Here is a 27,138-nt window from a genome sequence, read left to right as displayed (position 1 = left end):
ACACGAGGTAAAGTGAGTACGGTAAATTCGGTGTAGATTTTTCCCATTTAGATACATATTTTTGCCATAAAACTTGTAGCATGCTCTTTTTAAACATCATTCCAACATTTCTGTGAAATATGACGAAAATCTGTCCACGAGCACAAGTACGAATCATAAAAATCGTGTTCATTCATAGACCTCAGTACAGTGTGACTCAAGATGGCGGCGGAAGGCAGTCACACTGACACACCATTGACAGCCTGCCTGAGGCTTAAGTTAGGGACAGCTATTTCTTACAATTTCATGGCTGAAATGAACTGCATTAAAAGACAATTGGCAGTTTAAATTGATTTGTTAGAATTGAGTGTTATTAAATAACATTGTGACAAAATTTCATTGTATTGTGAGCTCTAGTTTTTAAGTTATGTGAATTCAAATTCATAAAAACATAAAATCCATCCATTTTTCGATGGTACGGTGCCGCCTCAATTTTGACAAAGTCAGACAAAATATTTTCAATTTTCAACACTCACAGTTTCAAAATCCAAGACTGTGCATCAGTCAAATCTTGATTTTTCCGTAATATTGGGTAAATCTGTGCACAAGACACATAGTGTTAATGATTCCATGTGAAGTAAATAAAAAATTATGGGTTGCCAAACTTGAAGGAATCGGCATTCATTGAAATAATTTTAAAATTTGCCGAAAATTGTCCGCGAAAAATGGCATTTTTATTGCTTTAAAACTTCATAACTTTTGATTGGATACAGCTATTTGCATAATTTTTTTTTTTATTTTTCTTCTTTTACCCCATTCTTGCTAAAAATCATTTAAACTGTGTGTATAACAAGAGAAAAAATGGCTTGGCCACCCTACCACAAAGCATAACAGAGTAGTTTGTCGGGAGTGACTCCGATGGCTTTATATGATGACTGCAAGTAAATTGACGCTATGGAGGAGACTCTTTTTATAAGTACTCGGGGAATATATATTACATCCTACCGTCTTGTACGACCAATCTGCGCCTGTAAGAATGCAGAGATACACATTCTATTGTTCTGTATAAACTCTGTCAGCTGTTAATTTAGTTGTAATAATTGACGACTACAGTGACTTTTGTTAATTTATATATATATATATATATATATATATATATATATATATATATATAATATATATATAAATCATACATACATACATACATACATACAAACAAACAAACAGAGAAAAAGGCTGACAAACTAATATACTACAATCAGAAGCAAGAAGCAATAAAACCAAATTGGCAAATATTGTGACATAGTGTTTATTCTTTTTAATTATTTGACAGATAAAATATTCAGACGTTTGAATGAAGTCACTGCGGATTAAATATACATGTCTTGTAAATATCATATTCAATTCACCATGCAGCATTGCCTAAACGTTTTCAACTATCAAATGCTTCACATTTGTAAGAACTACCACGATGTATTTCCACGGTTCTCGGTTGGTTTTAATTGCATTAGTTTCGATGTGTATGCCTAGGTATGGATTAGTTGGAAATATATTACATGCATTTTTGGTGACATTCAATTTCATCGTTTTCACCGTTGCTACTGTTTGAGTCAAATGTACATGGATTAGAAATATTGGAAGCTGTTATCCTGATTATGAACAATCATCTACGCCACCTGTTTCTGAGCAATAAATATCTTTGTTGCACTAAATTGTGCCCTGACTCCTTGCCAATAATTCTCACTGTCATTATTTTTCATTCTGTCGGCTGTTTGATTGAATGTTATGCAAACACAGAAATACTATATGTGTAGTTTTGACCATAAACTGACGTCACGTTTCAATTTAGTAGGAACTTTCCATAAGCCAACGCGACTAAGCTGAGGAATGAAGGTGTGAATTTGTCATTGGTTATTATATTTTTTGTTTCGAACTTTTGTTTGTGTTCCCCCTGTTTGTGGCGTTTGCCATAATTAAAACCTTGAAAATGTGATACTTACATGAAGCTCTATCAGGTTGAATATTTTATTTGGAATCAATATCAAATCTTTTTCAAGTAGACCTTAAAGTCTATATCGAAAAATATTGATAAATATGACTTACAATGACATGACACCATTCAAAAACTTAAAAGGTATATTCTTGTAGTCTATATCGAAAAATACTGGTAAGCCTGACTTCCAATCAAATGACATAATTCGAAATCTAAAAAGACCTATTCTTGAAGAATATCGGAAATTGCAAAACAGCGAGGAAATTATGTAAACCTGATCTAATGCTGTGTGTGTACTTGTCGAAATTTCTCAAGAACGATGCGTTAAACCAATAAACATGAGGTCACCAATGGAATCATCTTAGTTCCGTGGTAACGGAATGAAGCCAGAGCCAATGAACAAATTACAGCAGTGCAATCTTATTTACATGTAAGATTGTTGCATAGAGGTTCACATGCATATGTAGTACACTTTATCAATGTGTATCTTATATGGTCCAGGCACAGTAAAATATATATTTACCACACAAAAACATATGCTGCCCATGCATTTCATCGTGTTAAGAGTGTTCGATCCACAAACTGTTGTTTTTTGGCTTTAAGCAGTCAATCATTAGGGCACCGTTATCTATATCTCGTAAGTTATTTGGTTTGAAAATATCGAATCTGCAATTTTATATTAACTCTACACTATCATGAAGGATTTATATGCTAACCATACCCTATCTACTTTGTTTAGATTAGATGTTTTCAAGTTTGAATGATGGTTTTTAAGTTATGACCGTAACAAAAACCCATTAACAGACAGACGGCCAGACGGACGGACACAACGAGGACATCTTGGTGACATAGGCCACCGTTCGGCTTTGGCCCACAGTGTCCAAACACCCTAACAATTGCTGTATCATGCTAAAGCACAGTTATGAGTGGAACAACGTTTTAGTCATGGATACACCCTGGCGCATGGAAAATGATTGGCATATATACACTTTTATGAACATTTTAGGTAAGTTACAAGTTACTACAGAGATAATGAATGTGCCAAGAGTTGGCAGAAAATACTGGAAAACTACTGTCACGCAAACATTTGCAAAAGAACACGCTAAGATAAGATGTAGGTATTCACAGAATTACTGTAGCAACCTGTTAAGCGTGCTAGGCAATCAATTATTACTTTGTAGTCATTACTGACCTCATTATGGAACAATAGGTTTAAATGTTCACAGAATGATGAAATTGCATTGAAATTGTTGATAGCAATATTTAATAAGCACACATGAATTTAGTGTTGACAAACTAAACTTCTTAACTCTTCTTTGCCTCTTGTCTTCTTTGTCTCTTACTTTTTAATCCTGCCATGCCTCCACCTGTCTGTTTGTGTGTCTTTTCAACCTGTTCATCAATATTACAGTGACGTTTTAATGTTTTTTTCTGATACACAGTGCGTTGGTTGTAAACGTGGTCAGATGATTGCATAAGCAAACGGTAGAAGACATACTAGAAGTTGGTGACACCTGAAATTGAAGTGAAATAGTTCTGAAAGTGGTAAGTCGTTTAATCACGATTAACATATTCTTAAGTGTGTCATGTTTTCTCTTTAAGAAGGCAGAGTAAACATTCACCAAAAGCGACATACTCTTTTACTTTGTCACAACTTACTTTATCATCTTTAAATTGTTGTTGTGTATTTTCAGAGTATTTCGACCTGCTCGACCTGCTGATTCCGAGGAGTAGAGGTTTTAACTTACAATATCAAAACGTTGCCCCAAAATACAAAACTGAAGACTTCGTCATAACTTGAAGAAGTCTGACTTAGAACTTTGTGAGTTTGAATCCTATCGAAAATTTACTGAATTAGATCAACCTTGGAGACCTATACATCAACATTTAAAGTAATCAGGCAAGCGGGTTCTTAGAAGAAGATTTTTGATTAAGAATTGAAAAAAGTTGCCTGAAATGTAAACATGCAACTGTTACCACAACTTTTAAACAAAATAGGTCAAAGCCCGGGGAATATCGGTCCTAATATACAACCAACGTACCACAACATTGTAAAAATCGTTAACAAGCATAGGGAATTTCACATTAATCGGACCAGCATTTTCAGAGGAATCCATTGTTGACAGAAGACGGATGGACAAGGATGGAAAATCAGCTTATCTAATACGCTCTGCAAGGCTGACGAGGAGTGATAATCAATGATAAATCCGTAAAAGATGCAATGCAATACCAATTTCGTAAAACTTCACAAATCATACTAGTTTCGAAGATGAAACTGTCATATCCAGATTGTGTTTTTTTTTTCATTTGCATATTATCTAAACGTTATATTGAAAGCGTAAAATGGTGGTATACCTTGCAGCCGCTGGTATCCCACATAGGCCTACTAATATCTTCATCGAGGTAAACGCAAACCGTTGGCTTCACAGCCATGGACAGCTCCGCTTCATGTCCTATAAATACAGGTCATAAAGCACAGGTAAGCTGCATAAAATTACCCACATAACTTCTTGCTCTTCTTGTCTTTTGATAAGCAACTCCCTAACAGGATTGACGTATTACTGCCAACAAGTGACATACTTACTCTTTGGAATGGTAAAGGTCAAATAGTATTCTCCAGTCTTCATAAAGTAGTGCTCTGGGATAAACAGGCTTGAAGTGTTTCCGTTAAAGTGGACATCAAGGGAGAGTTGATAACCACGGTATTGATCCGAATACATAACCACTTTATTGAAGATATATGCCGTAGTATTTACATGGAGCGGTTGTGAGTTTGCCAACAGGATGATAATTGCATGATGCAACTGAGATACCTGGACAAGCAAATGAAGTATGCATTATGAAGTGTGCTTACTCGGAGAAGGACAACAAAATGTTTGAAAGTAAAGGAAAGTATTCTTCTCAGATAAGTAATTTTAGTTATCCCTTGCTGGAAAGCCTTTGTAGTAAGGTGAGTTTGAAACTGCTAATACAAGACAGTTTGTTCACTGATATCCACATATCAGATCTCTTCAGTCTATGTCACAATTAGGGTGGATTCTTAATGAGTGCAACATGAGATAAACACAACAAATGCAATGAAGGAAAACACAGTCGTTTACAATGTCCGGAAGTTGCAGGAGACTCTTGAGTTTTGCTCGGGATTGCGATCCAAGTGCTGTGTTCGGTGTGGCTGAGTAGGTCGTACGGGCTTGACAGTCCCTCGGCCCTCTCACACTGATTACAAGTGAAGTATTATGCTGATCCGTCTGTCTGGCTTTGACCTTCTTCCTTAGCTTCGTGCCTTTGACAGTCACTGCTTAGTAAGCATCTCTTCAACTTTGGGGAGCCTTCCTGCATTATTTGTTCCCACGCCAATAATTGTGAGGCCACAATGTCCCAGGCTATCAGGATGACGCGTATAGTCTTCACGTCTTACGTACAGATATCGTTTTAGTGAAGCTGAGTTCGGCGTGTGGGGTGTTTTCAATGTAATAGGGAAGACCGCCTCGAGATCTAGCCACAGTTCATTCATCTCATCTCTGATTCAGCAGACTGTATAATGTTATAAAAGCGCCTCTTGATCAGTCGGTCTTCAGCTGAATGGGTAGTGAAGGCTATATCGTGTGCAAAGGGGGAGTCGACTTTTGGTGTTTTGCCTTTAGAAGGGGAGGGATGAAGAGCTTCCATCGGACTAAACCTACCTACCTACCTACCTACCCAACCGACCACCTTTCCGACCGCCCAACCGACCAACTATCCACCCGACCACCCACATTCACATTGCCAATGGTAAAGAGAGGAGGTGGTATAGGTTTGGCATAATACTGGACAAACCACTGATGTATGATTCATACACCTACCTGAAACTTTGATCCAAAGTACGTAACATCCTGCTCTTGGAGATACCGTCCTCCCGTCAATACAAGCTTTTCAGGGAAAGGGACATCAGAACCAATCATAATTTGAATGTAGTCTTCAGTATTGTTCACTGGACAGAAATGAAATACCATTGTACTATTGTCACGAAACATCGCAATATTCCAAAACACTAGATTAAGAACATTGGAAATGTTTGCATCTTAATTAATATTGCATGCCAGCTAAATTAATGCCGATTAAAAGGGAGATATTATTTGGATAAATAAAGACACGGTAATCGTATATGAACAATAATGAAGAGGTGATAAACTCGTCACTTTTAAAGCAGCTGAATAAATTGCCTTTACTTTCATCAATTATTTTCACGAATTACACCAGCGATACGTCCTCCCTTATGCCTGTATTGAAACTGCATTTTTGTCTTCGAGATATATGAAGGAGAGAATGAAATAAAGACTTCGAAATTTATGGTGAAAAGACATCGAGCTTGTCTATTTCGATGGAGCAAAACATTTTCATTGAAAATATCGTGTCATCATACTTTATTTTTGTACTTGTCATATCTTACTTCATCACCAATAGACAGTTGTATTTTTGTCATTGCCGGATTTCCTATATCGAGATTTTGACCATAAACTATACTGCTATGTCATATCCGATCTATGGTAACTACTGTACCGCAAAGTGCAGTAACGTACAGTACAATATATTGCAAAATCCTATACTGTACTGTCAATCAGGTGGTTTTTTAAAGCTTGATTTGCATTTATTTCAACTCTTCAGATGACCAACTAACTGAACAGTGTATTTTCAGTTCGCTGTGTATTTGACTGCTGATACAAAACTTACAGGAGGTTATCTAAAAACGACGAGGAAAGTTGAGAAAAAAGTGTCTTGTTTCATCAGCACAATGCTCCACCCAACAAGTCAGTCATTACCATGGCAACAGTGCATGACTACGGCTTCAAACTCCTTCCACACCAACCATACTCTCCTGACCTAGCACCCTCAGACTTCCATCCCTTCCCCAACATGAAGAAACAGTTAGCTGGAAAGCATTTTGACGACAATGGGGACGTCATATCCGCCGTACAGGACTTTTTTGACGACATGAAAATGTAAAAGTCATTCTACGTGAGATCGTCCGCTTGCTATGATTCCGAAGATGCATGCTTACCGCGAAAATACAGGTGCTATAAGGGTAGACTTTCACTCACCCACATGCACAAACATCTCTTACAATTATTTGATGCCATAAACCTTTTGTGAATTCACTTTGAAACTTTTAAAGATAATCAATTTCACCCTCTCGTGTCTGTGTAAAAGAAATCTCAAAATTGATCGAGAACGTTTCGGCATTTTCTTGTTTTCTTTTTGTCGTGACGTTTTCAGAATGATAATTGATTGAAGAGTAAGACTGACAATAATAATTGAAGTCTCCTTGGGGAAAGTATTATTATAATAATGATATGTTTAAATTTTGCGGTATGTATCAGCCAAATTATATCCTTAAACCTTGGGCTTGTATTACCCCTATTTGTAACAATCAACCCTATTTGTAACAAAATTTAATTTTCAAAAAAAACTTTGCCATATATGTTGAAATATTAATAAAATATGCATATTTGTATGTTTGAGGGCAATTTTCTTTTTTTTTCCTTGTCAAAACTCATTTTTCCGAAACTGCTTTTGTTACAAATTGGGTTGATTGTTACAAATAGGGGTGACATGTATCACCCCTATTTGTAACAATCAACCCTATTTGTAACAAAATTTAATTTTCAAAAAAACTTTGCCATATATGTTGAAATATTAATAAAATATGCATATTTGTATGTTTGAGGGCAATTTTCTTTTTTTTTTCCTTGTCAAAACTCATTTTTCCGAAACTGCTTTTGTTACAAATTGGGTTGATTGTTACAAATAGGGGTGACATCTGTCAACCCTATTTGTAACAATCAACCCTATTTGTAACAAAACCTAAATTTCAAAGAAACTTGGCCGTATTTGATGAAATCTTGATGAAATATACATATTAGTATGTTCGGGGGCAATTTTCTTTGTTTTCCTTGTTGAAACTCATTTGTCCGAAAATGCTCGTGAGATTAAATTTCGTTGTGCAGGTTCCTAGGGATAAGAGCCCTACTCGTAAGATATAATCAAGTCGTGCAGATACATGCCAAAGGTTTGTTTGGGGCAATTTTCACCATTTTCGGTCAAAAATGTTAAAAATCTTGTTTTCAGATCCGAAATCATACTAAACCTATATGGGGTTAACTTTTGTTACAAATTGGGTTGATTGTTACAAATAGGGTTGACGTGTCAACCCTATTTGTAACAATCAACCCTATTTGTAACAAAATTTAACCAACTTGAAACAAAACCTAATTTTCTACAAAACTTGGCCGTATTTGATGAAATCTTGATGGAATGTACATATTAGTATGTTTTGGGGCAATTTTTATTTTTTTCGAAAATGCTCGTTAGATTAACTTTCGTTGTGCAGGTTGCCTAGTATAAGAGGCCTACTCGTAAGATATAGTAAGTTGTGCAGATAGGTTTTTTTCGGGGCAATTTTCCCCAATTTCGGACAAAAATGTTAAAATCTTGTTTTCTGACCGAAATCATACTAAACTATATGGGGTTAACTTTTGTTACAAATTGGGTTGATTGTTACAAATAGGGTTGACGTGTCAACCCTATTTGTAACAATCAACCCTATTTGTAACAATCAACCCTATTTGTAACAAAATTTATACCAACTTGAAGAAAACCTAATTTTCTAAAAAACTTGGCCGTATTTGATGAAATCTTGATGAAATATACATATTAGTATGTTTTGGGGCAATTTTTATTTTTTTCCTTGTCGAAACTTATTTTTTCCGAAAATGCTCGTAGATTAAAGATTAACTTTCGTTGTGCAGGTTGCCTAGTATAAGAGGCCTACTCGTAACATATAATCGAGTTGTGCAGATACATGCCAAAGGTTTTTTCGGGGCAATTTTCCTCAATTTCGGTCGAAATGTTAAAAATCTTGTTTTCTGACCGAAATCATACTAAACCTATATGGGGTTAACTTTTGTTACAAATTGGGTTGATTGTTACAAAATAGGGTTGACGTGTCAACCCTATTTGTAACAATCAACCCTATTTGTAACAAAATTTAACCAACTTGAAACAAAACCTAATTTTCTACAAAACTTGGCCGTATTTGATGAAATCTTGATGAAATATACATATTAGTATGTTTGGGGCAATTTTTATTTTTTCCTTGTCGAAACTCATTTTTTCCGAAAATGCTCGTTAGATTAACTTTCGTTGTGCAGGTTGCCTAGTATAAGAGGCGTACTCGTAAGATATAATCGAGTTGTGCAGATAGGTTGTTTCAGGGCAATTTTCACCAATTTCGGTCAAAAATGTTAAAAATCTTGTTTTCTGACCGAAATCATACTAAACCTATATTGGGTTAACTTTTGTTACAAATTGGGTTGATTGTTACAAATAGGGTTGACGTGTCAACCCTATTTGTAACAATCAACCCTATTTGTAACAAAGTTTAACCAATTTGTAACAAAACCATATTTTCAAAGAAACTTGGCCGTATTTGATGAAATCTTGATGAAATATACATATTTATATGTTTGGGGCAATTTTTATTTTTTTCCATGTCGAAACTCATTTTTCTGAAAATGCTCGTAGATTAAATGCTGTTGTGCAGGTTCCTAGGGATAAGAGACCTACTCGTAAGATATAATCAAGTCGTGCAGATATATGCCAGAAGTTTGTTTCGGGCCAATTTTCAGCAATTTCGGTCAAAAATGTTTAAAATCTTGTTTTCTGACCGAAATCTTACTAAACCTATATGGGGTTAAAGTTTGTTACAAATTGGGTTGATTGTTACAAATAGGGTTGACGTGTCAACCCTATTTGTAACAATCAACCCTATTTGTAACAATCAACCCTATTTGTAACAAAACGTAACCAATTTGTGACAAAAGCTAATTTTCAAAAAAACTTGGCCGTATTTGATGAAATCTTGATGAAATATACATATTAGTATTTTCGGGGGCAATTTTCTTTGTTTTTTCCATGTCGAAACTCATTTAACTACTCATTAGATAAAATTTTCGGCTCGCAGGTTTTTAGGGATAAAGGCCTCCATCTAACAGGTAATCATGTTTTTCAGATACATGCCAAAATTTGGTGGGCGGCATCAGTCACTAATTTTGGTCAAAAATGCAAAACAAATCTTCTTTACTGACAGAAGTCATACTAACCCTATTTGTATCAAAAGTTAACGCTATTTGTAATTCGTAAAACCAAAAAAAAAATTTTGCTCTTCCAATAACACGGTTTCAAAACAGGGCAGGTAGGTCGGCTGGTTTTTTCCCCTATATTTACTTTTAAATATGCACTTTTCAGGGGTCCAGGGCGATCTAATACTTACCACAACATTTCCGGAAAAAGCGTATCATACATATTAAAGGAGTAAATACATAAAAGACGTCGACGTCCCAAGCAAAAATCAAATATCAGGTGACGAACACGTGATTTTACGGGGGGGGGGGTTTCTGTCTTTTTGTTACTTCCGTGTTTACGTTGCGCTAAAAAGTTTTGGGTCGCAGGCAAAAAAATAGGGTAGGTCGGGTTATCGGAACACGACAACTTTTTTCTTTTGCCTATCCTATCCATCTGCAGGCCATCGAGACTTTGGTCGCCTCTGTAAAGGATGCTTCATAGTAACTTAAATCATCATCAACTTTAAATTTTAAAAAACTTTCAATCACGTCGGCCTTGAGTTCGATATTTTCCTCCTTCAGTCGTATTTTTCTCAATATTACCTCAATAATAATGCCGTACAGCAATGGCAATGCCGTAAAATCGATAATTTTATCAAGCTTCAGCAGCCGAAAACCACATGGAATTAAGGCAGAAAGGACCCATCATGTAGTTACTCATAATCCAAGCCAGGCACAGATAGGTGAGACACTACACATATGGTGTCCAAAGCTAGATAGTGGAGTCGTTTATGTTCCAGATACCTTCGATCTGGTATTTGACCTTATAGTATCGGTCACCCAAATAACCGAGTAGTTTAGAATATCACAAAAAATATAATCAAGTGCATTGTTTTAGAATTTGAGGGACAGATACTTCTGGAAGTGAGTAATCATAATTTTATTGAATGTTATCGTGATCATTATGAACATAAAAAGTAGAGATGAAACGTGATTCTGAAGAGTATTCAGAACGAAAATCTCCGAATCTAAAAAGTGGTGCGGCCGATGCAGATAATAACATCGTTTATGATAGTCTACCTCTTGAGGTTTATGATACGAAATATGCCATGCAATTGACTCATCCCTTCATCAAAGGTCATAGGGTTACTTATCCATCAGCGCTCGGCAGCAACATCGAGTGGGAAATTACCCTTGTGTCTCTGTCTCCCAGTTAATTGTCAGTGAAAATCTCCCTACAGCAGGTTATACAAACTGACGAATATTCAATTTGGATATTAAAATGGTGGTAGACTTCATGACACTACTGACACTGAAATGCATTCAACATTTAAATTTACAGTTGAGAAATACCTAAAAAAATCACATATTCCGACGTTGAAATATTTCAGGGCTCAAAGCAAAACTAAGAAATCATTCTTGATATTAAAACAAATGCAAAACCAACCGGAACGTTCCAATGCCTGCTCAGAGGATCACCCAAAAACAACCTTTAAGGGACCCATCAAAGGCGAAATTCTTAGATACTCGCCTACATGCAATACCCAATCGATTTCAAGAAAAAAGTAGAATTCTTCACAAGCAAATTGATAGACACAATATGCACGGCAACATAAACCAAACAGAAACCATACTCAAAAAAGTAAATAGAAAAACAAACAATCAAACATTCACAACATAAAATGACTTGATCTTCACAACAACATTTAGGCTCAACACATATCAAAACAAAGGATAAAAAAGAAAGCCCGTCAAAATATTTGGAAGAACTTGATAAGTGGGAAGCAATAAAAACCCTTTTGCCGAAACAACCAACAAGAGCCTACAATAAAAACAAGTGTATAAATTAAAGCAGCAGCATTGAGGGTTCAAATGAATCCAAACAAATGCCAAGGCCGTATCTGTGATGAATTATCTGAAAATTAGGTAAAACGTCACCACAAGGAACCTTCATACAAAATGTCAAAGCAATTGGACGAGTAGATTCTAAGAAGAAGATTTTTGACCTGCTTTTTTAGCAAAAATGGCGAAATTGCCGAAAAAGAGTCGTGCATAGATCAGCAACAAATAGGGTTGACACGTCAACCCTATTTGTAACAATCAACCCAATTTGTAACAAAAGTTAACCCCATATAGGTTTAGTATGATTTCGGTCAGAAAACAAGATTTTTAACATTTTTGACTGAAAATGGTGAAAATTGCCCCGAAACAAACCTTTGGCATGTATCTGCACGACTTGATTATATCTTACGAGTAGGGCTCTTATCCCAAGGAACCTGCACAACGAAATTTAATATCACGAGCATTTTCGGAAAAATGAGTTTCAACAAGGAAAACAAAGAAAATTGCCCCCGAACATACTTATATGTATATTTCATTAAGATTTCTTCAAATACGGCCAAGTTTCTTTGAAATTTAGGTTTTGTTACAAATAGGGTTGATTGTTACAAATAGGGTTGACACGTCAACCCTATTTGTAACAATCAACCCAATTTGTAACAAAAGTTAACCCAATATAGGTTTAGTATGATTTCGGTCAGAAAACAAGATTTTTAACATTTTCGACCGAAATTGGGGAAAATTGCCCCGAAAAAACCTTTGGCGATCTGCACAACTCGATTATATCTTACGAGTAGGCCTCTTATACTAGGCAACCTGCACAACGAAAGTTGATCTAACGAGCATTTTCGGAAAAAAAGAGTTTCGACAAGGACAAATAAAAATTGCCCCAAACCATACTTATATATATATTTCATCAAGATTTCATCAAATACGGCCAAGTTTTGTAGAAAATTAGGTTTTGTTTCAAGTTGGTTAAATTTTGTTACAATAGGGTTGATTGTTACAAATAGGGTTGACACGTCAACCCTATTTGTAACAATCAACCCAATTTGTAACAAAAGTTAACCCCATATAGGTTTAGTATGATTTCGGTCAGAAAACAAGATTTTTAACATTTTTGACTGAAAATGGTGAAAATTGCCCCGAAACAAACCTTTGGCATGTATCTGCACGACTTGATTATATCTTACGAGTAGGGCTCTTATCCCTAGGAACCTGCACAACGAAATTTAATCTCACGAGCATTTTCGGACAAATGAGTTTCAACAAGGAAAACAAAGAAATTGCCCCCGAACATACTAATATGTATATTTCATCAAGATTTCATCAAATACGGCCAAGTTTCTTTGAAATTTAGGTTTTGTTACAAATAGGGTTGATTGTTACAATAGGGTTGACAGATGTCACCCCTATTTGTAACAATCAACCCAATTTGTAACAAAAGCAGTTTCGGAAAAATGAGTTTTGACAAGGAAAAAAAAAGAAAATTGCCCTCAAACATACAAATATGCATATTTCATTAATATTTCAACATATATGGCAAAGTTTTTTTGAAAATTAAATTTTGTTACAAATAGGGTTGATTGTTACAAATAGGGGTGATACATGTCACCCCTATTTGTAACAATCAACCCAATTTGTAACAAAAGCAGTTTCGGAAAAATGAGTTTTGACAAGGAAAAAAAAAGAAAATTGCCCTCAAACATACAAATATGCATATTTTATTAATATTTCAACATATATGGCAAAGTTTTTTTGAAAATTGAATTTTGTTACAAATAGGGTTGATTGTTACAAATAGGGGTAATACAGGGCTCCAGCGTTTGGCAAACTTTCTACACTTTATGCTTAACCTTTCGTTCATCAATACCATTTGAATATCTGTTTAGTTTTGATGTAGAAGCATTATTACCTTGTATTTCCTCGCCCTTCCTGTCTGTGAAAGATAATGTCAGCACATCATTTACCGGAGGATCATTTGCACTACTGTCTCTGTTCAACGATCTCCGTTTGAAAACTGTAACCTGTATGGGTTATAGATGTGATGCAATGCGATCAGTAAGAAGTAATATTTAGCTAGGATTTGCCAATGCTGTCGATAAACGAATAAGTAAGATACGGAAAGCTCTGACGGATCTTTACAGGGTTGCAACGTAAAGTGCTAATAATATTATTCATCAGAAATCATTCGATCACAGATTTTGCTAAATTGTTGAACAGTCTGGTTGTTGCAATGACATGAAAAATAATGGAAAATTATTCGCTCAGTAATAAAGTTCGAGTTCGAGCATAAAATGGAAAATGTACAATAATAATGAAAGATCAGTTGGAATAAACGATATCTATATAAAATAATATCGTAGATCATAGGCAATGTGAACACTTGTTCAAATCGCTTAATGTTCATGCAAACGTCACTCCTGGCATGGAAATTATGTCTAGTGTAATGTACAACGCCTCAAGTAAGTAATCTATTATCATAGATATCGGTCAAACAGACAAATGAGCATATTGACAGTCCTGTAACGCTTCTTCGATAAGGATTACCTTGACCTTCCTGCTTCATGTAAATTCACTTAAAATGATACTCATGTTGGCTGTTATTTGGACATGTCCTATTTTAGATCTGACGAAACTGCTGTCGTTTTGCCTATCAAACTTTCTCCTTGTTCCGATGGTCAACTTTTATCGGCAAGGATGTACTTACAATCCTGCTCAATGACGCAGCGTCAGATTCGAGATTGGAAAACATTTTATCCGCTGCTGGTACATCAAAGCCGTTCCCATCTCCCATATTTAGGAAACATTCTGTGAGATTGCCCGCAGTGCCACTCTCCAAGTTCAACTGTAACACTTGTGTTTCTAATAAAACTGAGCCAGATCCAGGCTCCATGTTGCGCAGGACAAAGTTTGACAGCGTTTTTGTCGTGTTCAGCACAGATACTGTCAATACATCTTTGTCGGCATTGTGTTTCTCAGTTTCGGGAGACGACGACCAAAACATTTGAATGGCTGCGTCCATTTTCTTTAAAACATCTTTTGGCAATGAAAAATATAGACAGCAGAAACGTGACAAATAGGTGATAATATACAAATCATATGGAACAATTATAAGACGTGTGGGAAAATGAATTAATCTGCTGATACACACAGCCGATTAGCCTGTTGGCAATGTTAGCAGAGCAATTAAAGTGGTGTGAACACAAATTCGGAAAGAGATAAGGACTTGTAGGTATTAAAGAATGCAGTATATCAAAGTCAAATTAAAATAATAAAATGCTATAGATAAAATAACCGTTTCGCAAAGAACCCATCCCCCCACCAATGTGACTGACTCCGGTCCTCTTTGATAATATTATCCTTTTCGATTACACAAGCGGTAGCGTACGAAAAATTCGTGTAGAGTATTGTCTTCAAGCGTTAAGAAGACTTATTTCCTGACGATGCCACACTTTCCTAGAATGAAGGTGGATCCTCACCTTTTTTAAAGGCTTAAGTTGATTCGAATTATTTAATTAACAAACAAGGATGTTTAACAATGGTTGGAGCATGAAAAATCCAGTTCTAGATATAATACAATTACATAATTTCGAACATCTTCGTGTAGACGGAAGGTGTGTAAGACAAGTTATGTCAGGGAAATGAAATATCAATCTTTTAAGAATGTACTGTACGATATACCTACGGCGATGGTCTACGAACATAATTCAAGTCGACATTTTGCAAAATTCTACTCACTTCACCTTGTTTGAAGGGTTGCTCTAAAATGTTTCAGGTAAACATGGCCACGTTCCAACCTCAATTTGACAAAAAATTGTGAATGAGTCAAAAATGGTTTTTGGCCGAGGAAGTCTCACTCAGATTTGTCTTCGTCTTCGAAGCGTTGGCATTTTTACCAAGTTGACTGTGCAACATCGGTACAATGTGCATATTATCTGACAGTGGTCATAGTCTGCTTTAATCACTGCCAATTTAAGGTAGCATGCGCCTCAAAAGTGAAGGAATTCAACTTACAATCGTATCTTCACCTAATCAAGAATACAATTCAGGGGTCATCGTGAAAAGTTTGGTTCTAATTAGCTAATATTCGCCAATATCTAAAAGTAAAAATGACCGCTATCCGTAACTCTCAGTGGATTTTTTTTATTTGCGAAAAACTAAGACCCTGACAATTTTTCTTATACCGAGAGCTTTAAAATAAGTCCCAACAAGTGGATGACAAGAAAAGTGATGTAAACAATGTTTAAAGTCTACTAAACATCTGTCCCCGAAGCGCAGTCTGCTTTAAACATCGGTTTAATTTTCGAATACATCACAGACTTGGAAATTCTAATGGCCGTATTGCAAACTGAAGTTATAATGTCACCTACCGATGGTCATATTTTGGCTCTGTTCCTGCGATATTTTGGCATCATCAAGACCAGAAATAGCGTCTGCTAATCCATCGAAATAATGTACAACCTGTATGTGAAAAGGCAAACGTCTCACGAATTACAGTTGTACTGCTTTCCGATTTTTGATTTAATTGAAGTTTGATAATTACGTATATATATATATATATATAATATATATATATATATATATATATATATATATATATATATATATATATATATATATATATATATATTATATGGTCAGTGTCATCCAGCTAATGTCTATAGCAAGTTTATGAGAGATGTACTGATGGTACTTATAGAATATTGTTAACCATTGAATTTACCAAATAAATAAAACAAAATGTGTAAAAAACAGTGTGTGTGTGTGTGTGTTAAAAAGTATCATTTAAATAGACTGTAACATTCAAATTGAAAATCACTATAACTTAAAGAAAGAAAAATGTATTTTGACATTACTTACTTCTCTTATTGACGGGCTCGCATTTGTGCCTTCAATTTCCCGGACTTTTTCTGCATTGAAATTTTAAAAGTATGAGTAAAAAAGAGAATAAGAGTCAATTCCCGTACACTTTACCCAGAACAACATTTTTCGCAATCCCGCCCTCATCGGCAGTTTTTGCGAGGCGTGGCTCAGATTTTTCAAACGGCAGCGGGTGTTGACTTTGAAATGGACTAAATGACTTCGAAAGTGATTCGCTGAAGCAAAATGCACATCTTCCTTGAATTCCACTACTAATTACACAATTAGCAGAGGAGTTAAAGACTTTAGAAATTACGATGTACAAGAAAACACGCCAAACAATATTATTACATTTATCACAGCTGCCTGCAGGTCGACTAATGAGGATTTGTTATCAGATATCATGGTTATTCTACAAATTAATCTACTTGTAGTCTATAGATATAATAATTATTTACTGTGCTTGACCGACATGATTTTGTATGACTGACCATGAAGCTTGTGCCAGGATTTATGATACATGAACGAGCATCATATGGTATTTGAACACAATCTTACAGAGAAAAATTTCGTTCATTAATCAACCAATGGAATACTCAGTAAATAAATAAACACAGATCAGTTTTAGGATTGTTGTTCGTCAACAATGGAACAGTGGAAACTAAAACACCGTATGTTGGCTAATATAAAGTTATTTCTGATATGTTGGCTTTTTTCATGATTTTGGAGTGCGAGTTATGAGCGAAAGATTGTTTTCCAATTTATTTTATTACTTCAGGATACATAGCACAGGGGCTTATGTCGGTCTTTAAAGTTATCAAACCAACTCGTTATTTAAGTCTACTGTATTCAGTTTCTTAAATGTGCGCTGCCATTTTCTTCCCCACTGCTCTTTATTTGTATCTTTAATGCTTCTTTTCCCCGACCCTAATATGCCTCTGTTGCTTTCTCTTATTTATCACTTCGCTTCACTTGAAAATGCGATCACACCTCCAATAAGCTAGAACCGCATTCAGGATATACTGTGCTCTCGTCTACCGTGCCAAACCGGAAAACAGTATCGTATATACGGTTGTTGAGGTTCTTGCTCATGTAAACGATCGGTGTGAATATGTATTCGAGAGTAAATGAATATTTGCAGGCACGGCAATGAGACTATGATATGAGGACGCCGACACCTGCAGTGTTATTAAGTTTTCAAAATTGGCTGAGATTTAGTCAGGTGGCGTTGCAGCATGAAAGTTGACTCTGGCAGCTCGAGGCCGTGATGTTGTCCGTCATTACATATTTCAATTTCATGTGCATTTTAGTTGCCCGTGATTTCAATAGAAAGTTAGTATGGCATATTTCAATTAAGTAGACAGCATTGAAGCGCAATTGCACTGAAAGTACACGAAACTAGCCACATACAACACAGTATTAGGTATAGAAATTGAAAAATGAAAGTTCAATGCCACGTCACTTTGCCTGTGGTAATGCTCTTCGCTTGACTCCTTTCAGTGGCAAGGTTTGGGTATAGAAGGATATATTTTTAGTGTAACGAAAGACTGTTATATCACGTGATAGCGAGGGAACAGTTGAACTTTTTGGCCTGTCCATGCATGGAGCTTGTTCTCGTGGCGGTTAACATAACAACACCTTTACCATCGGCAAGGGCATCATCGATGGTACGAGTTCAAGCATTTGAGCAGTCTACAGCTAGTGATAGTATCTATGACGTCGTAAATTATTATTTAAATAAATAACAGGGAAAAACAACAAAGAAGGTTTAACACATTGGGCAAGTTTCAGACGCCAGATGTAGAATATAGAAATTATTATCGTTTGTTTCTTAAATATTTTCCTTGTTACCAACAGCTTGTCAGTCATCATTGACAGTTGCACATCACTGTTCTCATAAGTGATTTTGTTCAAATACATGGCTTGTGAACCGTTTACTACATCATTCGCATTCACTTCCATCTGTTCTCCTGTACTATGTGTCATAAAAATAAAATCATTTTTACGTTGTTCTTAAATGCGTCTGCCCTTATTGCTGTCATGTTCAAACCATGTACATATTAGTGTACGAGGAATATGTAAAACAGTGTACCCCCTCACAAGCAGGTATGTTGTCGTCGTCATGTGAGTATCTCACCTTGATTTGTTTAGAAAAGCTTTGCCCAATGAAAAACAAACCCCACTAGTCACATATAGACGTCTTTGTCGACCCTCAAATGTTAATTTTTAGCGCGTGTAAGAAAGAATCAACTGAATTTTCACAGTGAAAGCCAGAACAAGAAACATATCACCAGCAAAGTTTGTTATATATTCAGGCTTTGCTATAGCCTTTAAACAACAGTTATTCACAAACTTGTGTCATCCCACTTTACTTAACTTATGTTAGAGATTGGTAATGCCATGCACAATATATTCTAGGTCGCCTTTTTTAAAATGTTAAATTGATACAAGGCCATATTGCCCGAAGGGTCCACTGCTTTGTAGGAAATGACTATGCTGCTAATGGAAGACTATGCTCCTGAGTCGTGAGTACCATAATTATCAATAGCAGAGGGAATTTGCCAGTCCGTCGGTATTGTTAAATGTCACAATGTCGTGTGCAGGTAAACACAGAAATTCAGTGTTTGCGATAGCAAAAGAATGACAAAAAATAACAGAAAAATGTATACAACAACAACAACAACAACAACAACAACAACAACAACAATAATAATAATAATAATAATAGTAACAATAACAACAAGAAGAAGAAGAGGAAGAAGAAACAGACATATTCACCGTCTATGGTAGTTATCTCTTGTGTTGTTGTCTCGGATAGTGCGATTGCTTCCTCTGTGGTTTGCTTCTCTGTAGTAGTGGGTTCAGCTGTTGTTATCTCTGTGGTTGTCATTTCAGCAGTTGTGGTGACCTCTACCGTTGTTGTAATTTCTTCGACAGAGAATAGCAATAAAATACATATAATGAGGAAATCCAATTATATTTCTAGAAATAATGATCCAAATTTGAAATTACAGAAACATACACAAGAAAGTATTTTTTAGATCTTTTCAAATCTCCGATTTTGTACACATTGAGATATAAGATGGTATGGCCTACAGCGTGAGCCAACTTCAGAAGAAAGACAAAGACAAAATAAGACATTGTAAAATACAGAATATCAAGAATTACATGTCAAAGTAATAACGACATTTCATCATACAGAAAATAGACAATATTAAACAATATATCCAATTATTATGATGTCAGAAAACATAAACATTGTCAACATGAAACATAGTAGTAGTAGTAGTAGTAGTAGTAGTAGTAGTAGTAGTAGTAGTTTTTCAAACATCTTTATTTCACACAGGTCCCTTCATACTAAAACTGTAAAAGGAAAATTTTACATTACCAGGATACGCACACACACACACACCCACACACACATGCATACATACATACATACATACATACATACATACATACATACATACATACATACATACATGATTAAATTTTCCTATCTGTAACGAGTGCGTATTCTTCATTATATATCTTTTGCCATTCCCCGAGTCGTATTTTTATTATTGGTAACAAATCTAGAGTTCTCATACTAAAGCCATGGTTAAAGAAAGTAAACTCCTGAACGGAGTATTTCCCTACCCTTATCCCTTGCCAACCTTTTGAAATTTTAATGATATCTGATGATTATCAAAATTTAGAATACTTTGAAAATTCCACAAACGATAATATCCATTAGGGCTGCAGCCATCACCAGATATTCTGCTCCTTGCCAATCCGAAGATTTTAAGGCCATAGAATTACTTTAACTCAACAAAAAAGGATTTAGCTATTAAGATTTACAAGCATTTAAGTTTTATTAATCATGACCCAAAATGGAATCAGATAAGTGAATAGAAATTTATGTTTCGTTGATATTAAGCTCCTTTTGTCTGCCGATTGCAATCTTTGAGAAACGATTGTACATCCTTCCAACCCCAAACTTTTAAGTTAGTGTGCACCTTGAAATGACAAGACTTAATTTTTTGCTCATAGTTCCCTCAATGAAACTCTCTACCATTCTCTCACCAAATCCGAAATGAAAATTAGGGGCCATCGTGAAAAATGTTGTACAAGAGAAACAAATGACCAAACATTTATCGATATTTGAAATTAAAAATGGCAACTTTCCCAGTGCTGGCTCTATGGAGGAAAATACATTTTGTCGATTTTTCGGAAAAACTAAGACCGTCACGGTTAAATGTTCTTACTCCAAGAACTTCAAAAATGAATCCCACAAGTAGTAGATCAGAAATGAATGGTAAATGTTGAAGAGTCTTAATATTTGTCCTTATCCTTGAATTTAAATGTACTTATAAATACGTTATCACTCTGTGTCCCTCCACAGTTCTAACACAGTAACGCGATGCTGTTCATGCTTTCCGGCGCGTTATGTAAATCACGAGCGACGTTCTGTGACCGAAAGTTAACGAAGAAATAGATGAAAAATTGGCTTCCATAATTTAATTCTGCGCACACGCTTCAAAATTCCATGACTATGTGCAGTAAAAATCAGGAAACGGTTAATAAATAAACATGCTGAGACGTAAACAGTAAAGTGTTGAATTTTGGTAGAAATTTCAAACGTTTTACCTACCTTTCAAAATTTTACATTTGCTCTCAGCTTCTATGATCTCCGATGGTGACAACTCTCTGTCATATATCTGCATGCATGATACCATGACACTTGCCATTGCATCATCTATACCTTCAACTGCTCCCATTCTTCCTTCATGATCGGTAGCTAGCTCCATAGTGCCAACATTAAGTGTGTCCAAGACATGATCCATTTCCCATAATTTAAACATTCCTGTAGTGTAATTGTAACTGACTCCGTAGAATTTCCAATGATTTAGAGGACCATTGTAATTTACAGTATCGGTTTGTGCGGACGCCGAACGTTCGTATAGTCTCGAAAGTATACCCGAATCACCTGCATTAAGATGTATTCCCCAACCACTACGCCGGTAATTAAAAATTGGGCCGTACTTCCCTTGCTGATATACGTACACAAACATGGCTATTGAGTATCTTGTGTCATATGCACCATTGTTCGGAAATTCGATGTACGAGTCCTTGGTACCTGTCAATCGTATTGCTCCATTCTCGGTGCCTACAGCATTTGGCTCGAGGTGAGCATCGCTTCCGGAAGAACCGTCGTTGCTACCCCCTGAAGCATCTTGGTACATATAATCGCTATCAAGGGGCCAGAAAGCTACTGCAGCTGGAAGTTCTGAAATTAAGTAGATACGAAATTACTTGCTAACTTATTGAAGTCATACGAGTAAAAAGCAAGATCTCTCATTATCTAAGGCGAAATGAATATGAATTTTTACATTGAACACGGGAAGTCAAGTCGCATGATACGTTGTCTAGGTTTTGTGCATGAAGCATACAAATAAGGGCGCGGAACTCCATACTCATCAGCTGATCTTTACCAAGTATTCGTTCAATGTAGAATCAGTTTTTTTCAGACAGAGCCGTGTAGGTTTACCCAATCTAAAGAATTTATTTGCTAAACAAATGAACAATGACTGAACAAAAATCGTGTCGAAGCAACCAATTTGAAATGAAGCCCGCAAGACATTTTTATGTGACAACTCGACTACAACATCAGTGAAACCAAACTTTATATAATATAACGATGGTTTTCAGAGCTGATGTCGATCTAGGAATATGACACTTCCTCGTGGCATATTTAAGCCAGAGAGGTTGAGTGATTCGCTGCCTTTTCTATTTTATCTTCTTTCTGCACTTTAAAGGTTGTCTTGGCAGCGCGTTCGCACTTCAAATGTTTGGCCAAATTCACGAGGTCCACCAAAATCAAGGTAATTCAATGTATCATTCAATGGTGCATGATATGCCGCAGCGTGCGGGAATGATAAATCGCGAGCTCGAGGGGGTCGGGTAATTCGTACATATTGTTTGCCTTTATTAATCGCTTGGATCTTGTTTTGGGCTATAGGTCAAGGACAGTGACATAGGTGATTTGCCCAACTGGTAGAACACGGATCTGTTTGAATATTTCAACGTCATTACTCTGTAATGTCAGCCGGGCTTGAACAAGAGAGCTACAGTCATGTACTCTTAACTCAGAGGCAATAATCAATGTCAAGTTCATGTGTCCAAGTTGATAAATTGTGCCTTTTAGTAAAAGCGAGATACATCTTTCATCCCTACCTGAAAATAGCCTGATGGTTAATTACGTATAATTGTCAAATAAAATTGTCTGGCAAGTATGTGATTGCTTTTTTTCTTTTCTTTGATTTTTTCAACCAAAGAAACTATTAGCAATGACGAACATTAAAATGATTTAAAGGTTTCTAAATGCACGCCTAATCTCGACTCCGCTTCTCATTAGTTGACAGAAAGCCTCCCAATGGGTCAAGATAAGTTAATGAAAGCTGTTGAAAACGTTGAGTTCTTAAATTTGTTCTTTTTTTTTTTGGTTTCAAATTGTCTTTTAAAGCTTTAACCTTAATGCCTTCGTAGCCACAGTAGGCTGCTTTCACCACTGCTTCACATTACTCTCTGATACGTGTTATAGTGAATTTCAAAATAGCTTGGAATTAAAAGTGCTTGGGTGATAAGAAAACATTTCTAATGATAGAAAATACGCCTACTGCATTCATTACAAACAATCTCCTTCGATAGATTTTGCAACAATTTCACCCAATACAACGTTCACTATGCCTCAGTCAACATCGTCAGTGTTGCCGCTCTCCCATTTAAAAACTCACCCGCACAATGACTGCCTTAACATCCTCATTTTGCCTTTATCACATTTCCCGGCGATGAAACTTCACAGAACGCTAACGATTGTTTTTTTTCTGTACAGTGTGTAAGGGTCGGTATAATAATTGGCATTTCCTACACTGAACGTGTTCTGTAAGTGGGAACAGTGGACGTCGTATTGAGTTTAATTGTTGCAACATCTCTAAAAGGGAAATGTTTGGAATTGGTGCAGTTGGCCTTATTTTTCTATCGTCAGAAAGTTTTTCTAATCACCCAAGCACGTTGTAATTCCAAGCTATTTTGAAATTCACTGTATCTTGTCTTGATGAATTGCTGTCTTCCGATGTCAACAGTTAAAACCTTGTTTTGCCATGTGGTATAACGGACTGTTTTGTAACTGTCATAATCACTCTTATGGTTTCAGCAACCTAAGGTTACCATGGTAATTCTTTATGACTCCATCAACTTCACTCATGCAAAACAATAAAAACTACCGTTGTTTTATTACTCGTACTGGCACGATTAATAATAAATGCAGGTTGTCAGCGTACAATATAACGTCAATACAATTTGACAGCTCATTAGCGCATTTCAACGCAGAACAAAGCCACTCCACAATTTACCAGTCTTAAGGACCAGCAGCTGTAATTATCTTTCACTGGTTTTGTTTTGTATGCTTATTGTAAGTTCTTGTTGTACACCCGAAAACATGGAATAATATACATTCTTCAATACATCAACACAGAGCGTATATACGTAAAATGCTCTCTCATTGTTTTATATAGATTCTAATCTGAACCAAAATTCCCCTGTCAACATTATCATAATAATTTAAACATATACAGGACGAGTTGATGAGTTACTTTGTATTTCAACACGATTAGAGGAGTAGAACATTGACATCAAAAATAAAAATACAAGTGACGAAAATCATCAAATATTATAGCTACATTACTTGCTTTTAATGTAGCTTTTGGATCGTATATTTTATTATTCCGACCAGAATTTAAAAATGATATTTCTTTTTACTTAACCATTACAGTGTAATCAATACCACTTCAGGGAAAACTCAACGAAATTATTTCATATCATGCCTTAAAGCTGATGTTTTGCCAGTGCATATAGTATGACGTCGATCTTGCATAGCTGTACGAGTCTTAAAATGTCTCTTGACTGTGCATGTTCGAAGGTTAATCCAAAAAATGCACATGTAAGGTTAACCTTAACATTTGCCCACGAAAACATACTGGCATTCCCGTCAGTTCTTCCAAATTATAATTCTTCAGCTTAATTTCGTAACTTACGTAAATGCGCTCAAACTGTGCACATCTTATTACATATTACGGCTGGTTTTACGAGTAATCTGAACAGTCAACTTGCTGAATACCCAGCAAGTTTACTGATGATATTGAGACTTTGATCGGTAATTACAAAAGCACTTGTGTAATTCACCTCAAACTTGATCTGGCTGCAGTAAATCCACGGGTGGCAAAGATTATACACGACCGCTGACAGCAAACCAATTTGAGATATGAGTTAATGCACTCAAAGTATTCAAAAGTGTACGCATACAAAAAATTATCTGACAAAGTGATAAATATGAGGCACAGAACAAATTAAATACAGTATGCAATGCGGAACACCTGCCGACTGCACAAAAATGATTTCTGTAAACCCAATGGATATTGCCTACATACTTAGCTAACACGTATACATAGATGTTAAGCATTTTAAAAAGGCCTCTTGAATAAGTGGAGAGGCTTATACACGAGCAGGGGGCTTATACTCGGACGAGTACGGTACATACCTTCTACAATTCAGAAGTCATGTTCACTCACGTAATATCTGTTGATTTTACTGAGGAACGCCGTCAAATGGACCAACCCCTGTCACAAATTACATTGCCACCCATGGGGTTACTGTAGCCAGATCAGATATCAAGATTGAGGTGAATTACACAAACGCCATGGTAATTACCGATTGAAGTCTCAATATCATCAGTGAACTTGCTGGGTATTAATACGTAAAACCACTATAATGTCTATAATGACTTAGGTCAAATCACTTGTGAGGCATTTCAACAACGCTTAAATATATAGAGAGATGTTTAGATCATTGATAATTCAGGCATCTAAAATTATCTGAAGCACATTTATCCTGATGTGTTAGAGATTAAGGTAACATCAAATAGGACGAATATTGTTCCTTTCTGATACATATAGGATACAAACTAAGCTGTATGACAAGGATGATCTTGACTTTGAAATTGTAAATTACCCTTTATACTTCTCGAGTATTCTTCGCCTCATCTCTCAGATTCTGAAATACAGAAGGGCTAGTGATTCACATAAACAGTTTCAAATATGACTAAGTGCGTTAGCATCTGAACGAGGTAGACAAAGGTATTTGGAAAGTAGACTGATGAGACCTTTCAAAAGTTCTAGAAAATGTCTGGATATATCTTGGAGTAATATGACGCTTTCAGTTATTCCAACTATCTATGACTGTATAAGGAGAGTCATAAAATAGCACCAACCAAACCTTTGTCAATGTTTGACCAATCCTGAACGGACACGGCATGCCAGCAGGGTATGCTTACATTTCCGGACACCTGGTACCACCACTTACTATAGCTTCAAGTTGGTCAAACTAAATATTGTATATATGTTAATTCAGTAGTTGTATTTATGTTAAATATCAAATGAGCCTTATAGTCTTTTACCTAGAATGGATTTGACTAGCTTTTGCGTCATATTTTGACAATCAGTGCCATCTTGAAATAATTTTATTTTTCAACAAAATTGTATCACAATACGTATTTTACTACATTCCTACAGTATAATACATAATACTCGTATTCAGACGCATCTCTACCTTAAAACTCTCATCAAATATCTTTCGACTGGTTCCCAAGCTCGCTCTTGCAGCTGTAAAGTCATGGGTAGAGAGGAATAGAAGATACTGGAAGTGGCGATGTTCAAGGCTCATTGGAAGCGCAGTTGCAAGATCAGAAAAGAATAAACCGAAGATTTTCAAAAAACGCAAGGCAAGGATTAGGTCCAGTGATTGCACATTTATATTAGGCAGTGAAAAGTTGGCTTTTATTGTCGAGAAATATAACAATCGTGTTATTTCAAATTGACAGGATGGTGTATATTATGGAATACATTTATGGAGAAAAATAGAAGCGACATATTTATGTACTCACCGGCTTCACTCTTCCTCAGGAAGAATAATGTTAGAACTAGGGCGACGAACCGCGACATCTTTCCCTCTAGATGAGCGTGAGTATGGTGAAAGGCTGCTCAAACACTGGTGAAACACGAAGAGAGACAAGGCAGTTTTGGTCTTTGCCTATCACAGACGTCGTCTCTCTCTCTCTCGGATATGTTAGAAATGCGGCCATTGGGAAGAAGTGATGCGAACCAAGTCCCTAAGCGATGATGTCATTACAACATCGAAAACATACGTATTCTTTACAATGTAATCTCTGTCAGAGGGAGGTCTGCCACAAAAAACCACTTAGACGTTACTGCCGGAGGGATGTGCAATATATACCGAACCACTTTGAAGATTCGTCGAACGGCGAAATCG

General features: G+C 36.1%; 1 protein-coding gene across 1 annotated transcript; it reads right to left on the bottom strand.

The window, feature by feature from the left end:
• Positions 1–1,276: 1,276 nt before the first annotated feature.
• Positions 1,277–26,845, bottom strand: LOC139117819 (uncharacterized). Its single transcript, XM_070681065.1, has 9 exons — positions 26,753–26,845; positions 21,407–22,042; positions 19,552–19,701; positions 16,774–16,823; positions 13,826–16,374; positions 5,815–5,942; positions 4,557–4,785; positions 4,328–4,425; positions 1,277–3,486 (listed from the first exon to the last, which is right to left on the bottom strand). The coding sequence occupies exons 1-5, from the start codon at positions 26,808–26,810 to the stop codon at positions 16,276–16,278; spliced, it is 993 nt and encodes a 330-aa protein (XP_070537166.1). The 5' UTR covers positions 26,811–26,845; the 3' UTR covers positions 1,277–3,486; positions 4,328–4,425; positions 4,557–4,785; positions 5,815–5,942; positions 13,826–16,275.
• Positions 26,846–27,138: the final 293 nt, after the last annotated feature.

This window comes from Ptychodera flava, chromosome 18, assembly GCF_041260155.1.
Source record: "Ptychodera flava strain L36383 chromosome 18, AS_Pfla_20210202, whole genome shotgun sequence".
NCBI lineage: Eukaryota > Metazoa > Hemichordata > Enteropneusta > Ptychoderidae > Ptychodera > Ptychodera flava.
Note: the sequence above shows the minus strand (reverse complement) of the source record. Positions and strands in the feature narration are given on the sequence as shown.

Coding starts and splice junctions, on each gene's coding strand:
- LOC139117819 (XM_070681065.1), bottom strand. CDS start 26,810: ATGTCGCGGTTCGTCGCCCTAGTTCTAACATTATTCTTCCTGAGGAAG. Junction 16,824..19,551: donor AGAGATAACTACCATAGACG/GTGAATATGTCT, acceptor ATTTCAATGCAG/AAAAAGTCCGGGAAATTGAA. Junction 16,375..16,773: donor CGAGCCCGTCAATAAGAGAA/GTAAGTAATGTC, acceptor TTTCACATACAG/GTTGTACATTATTTCGATGG.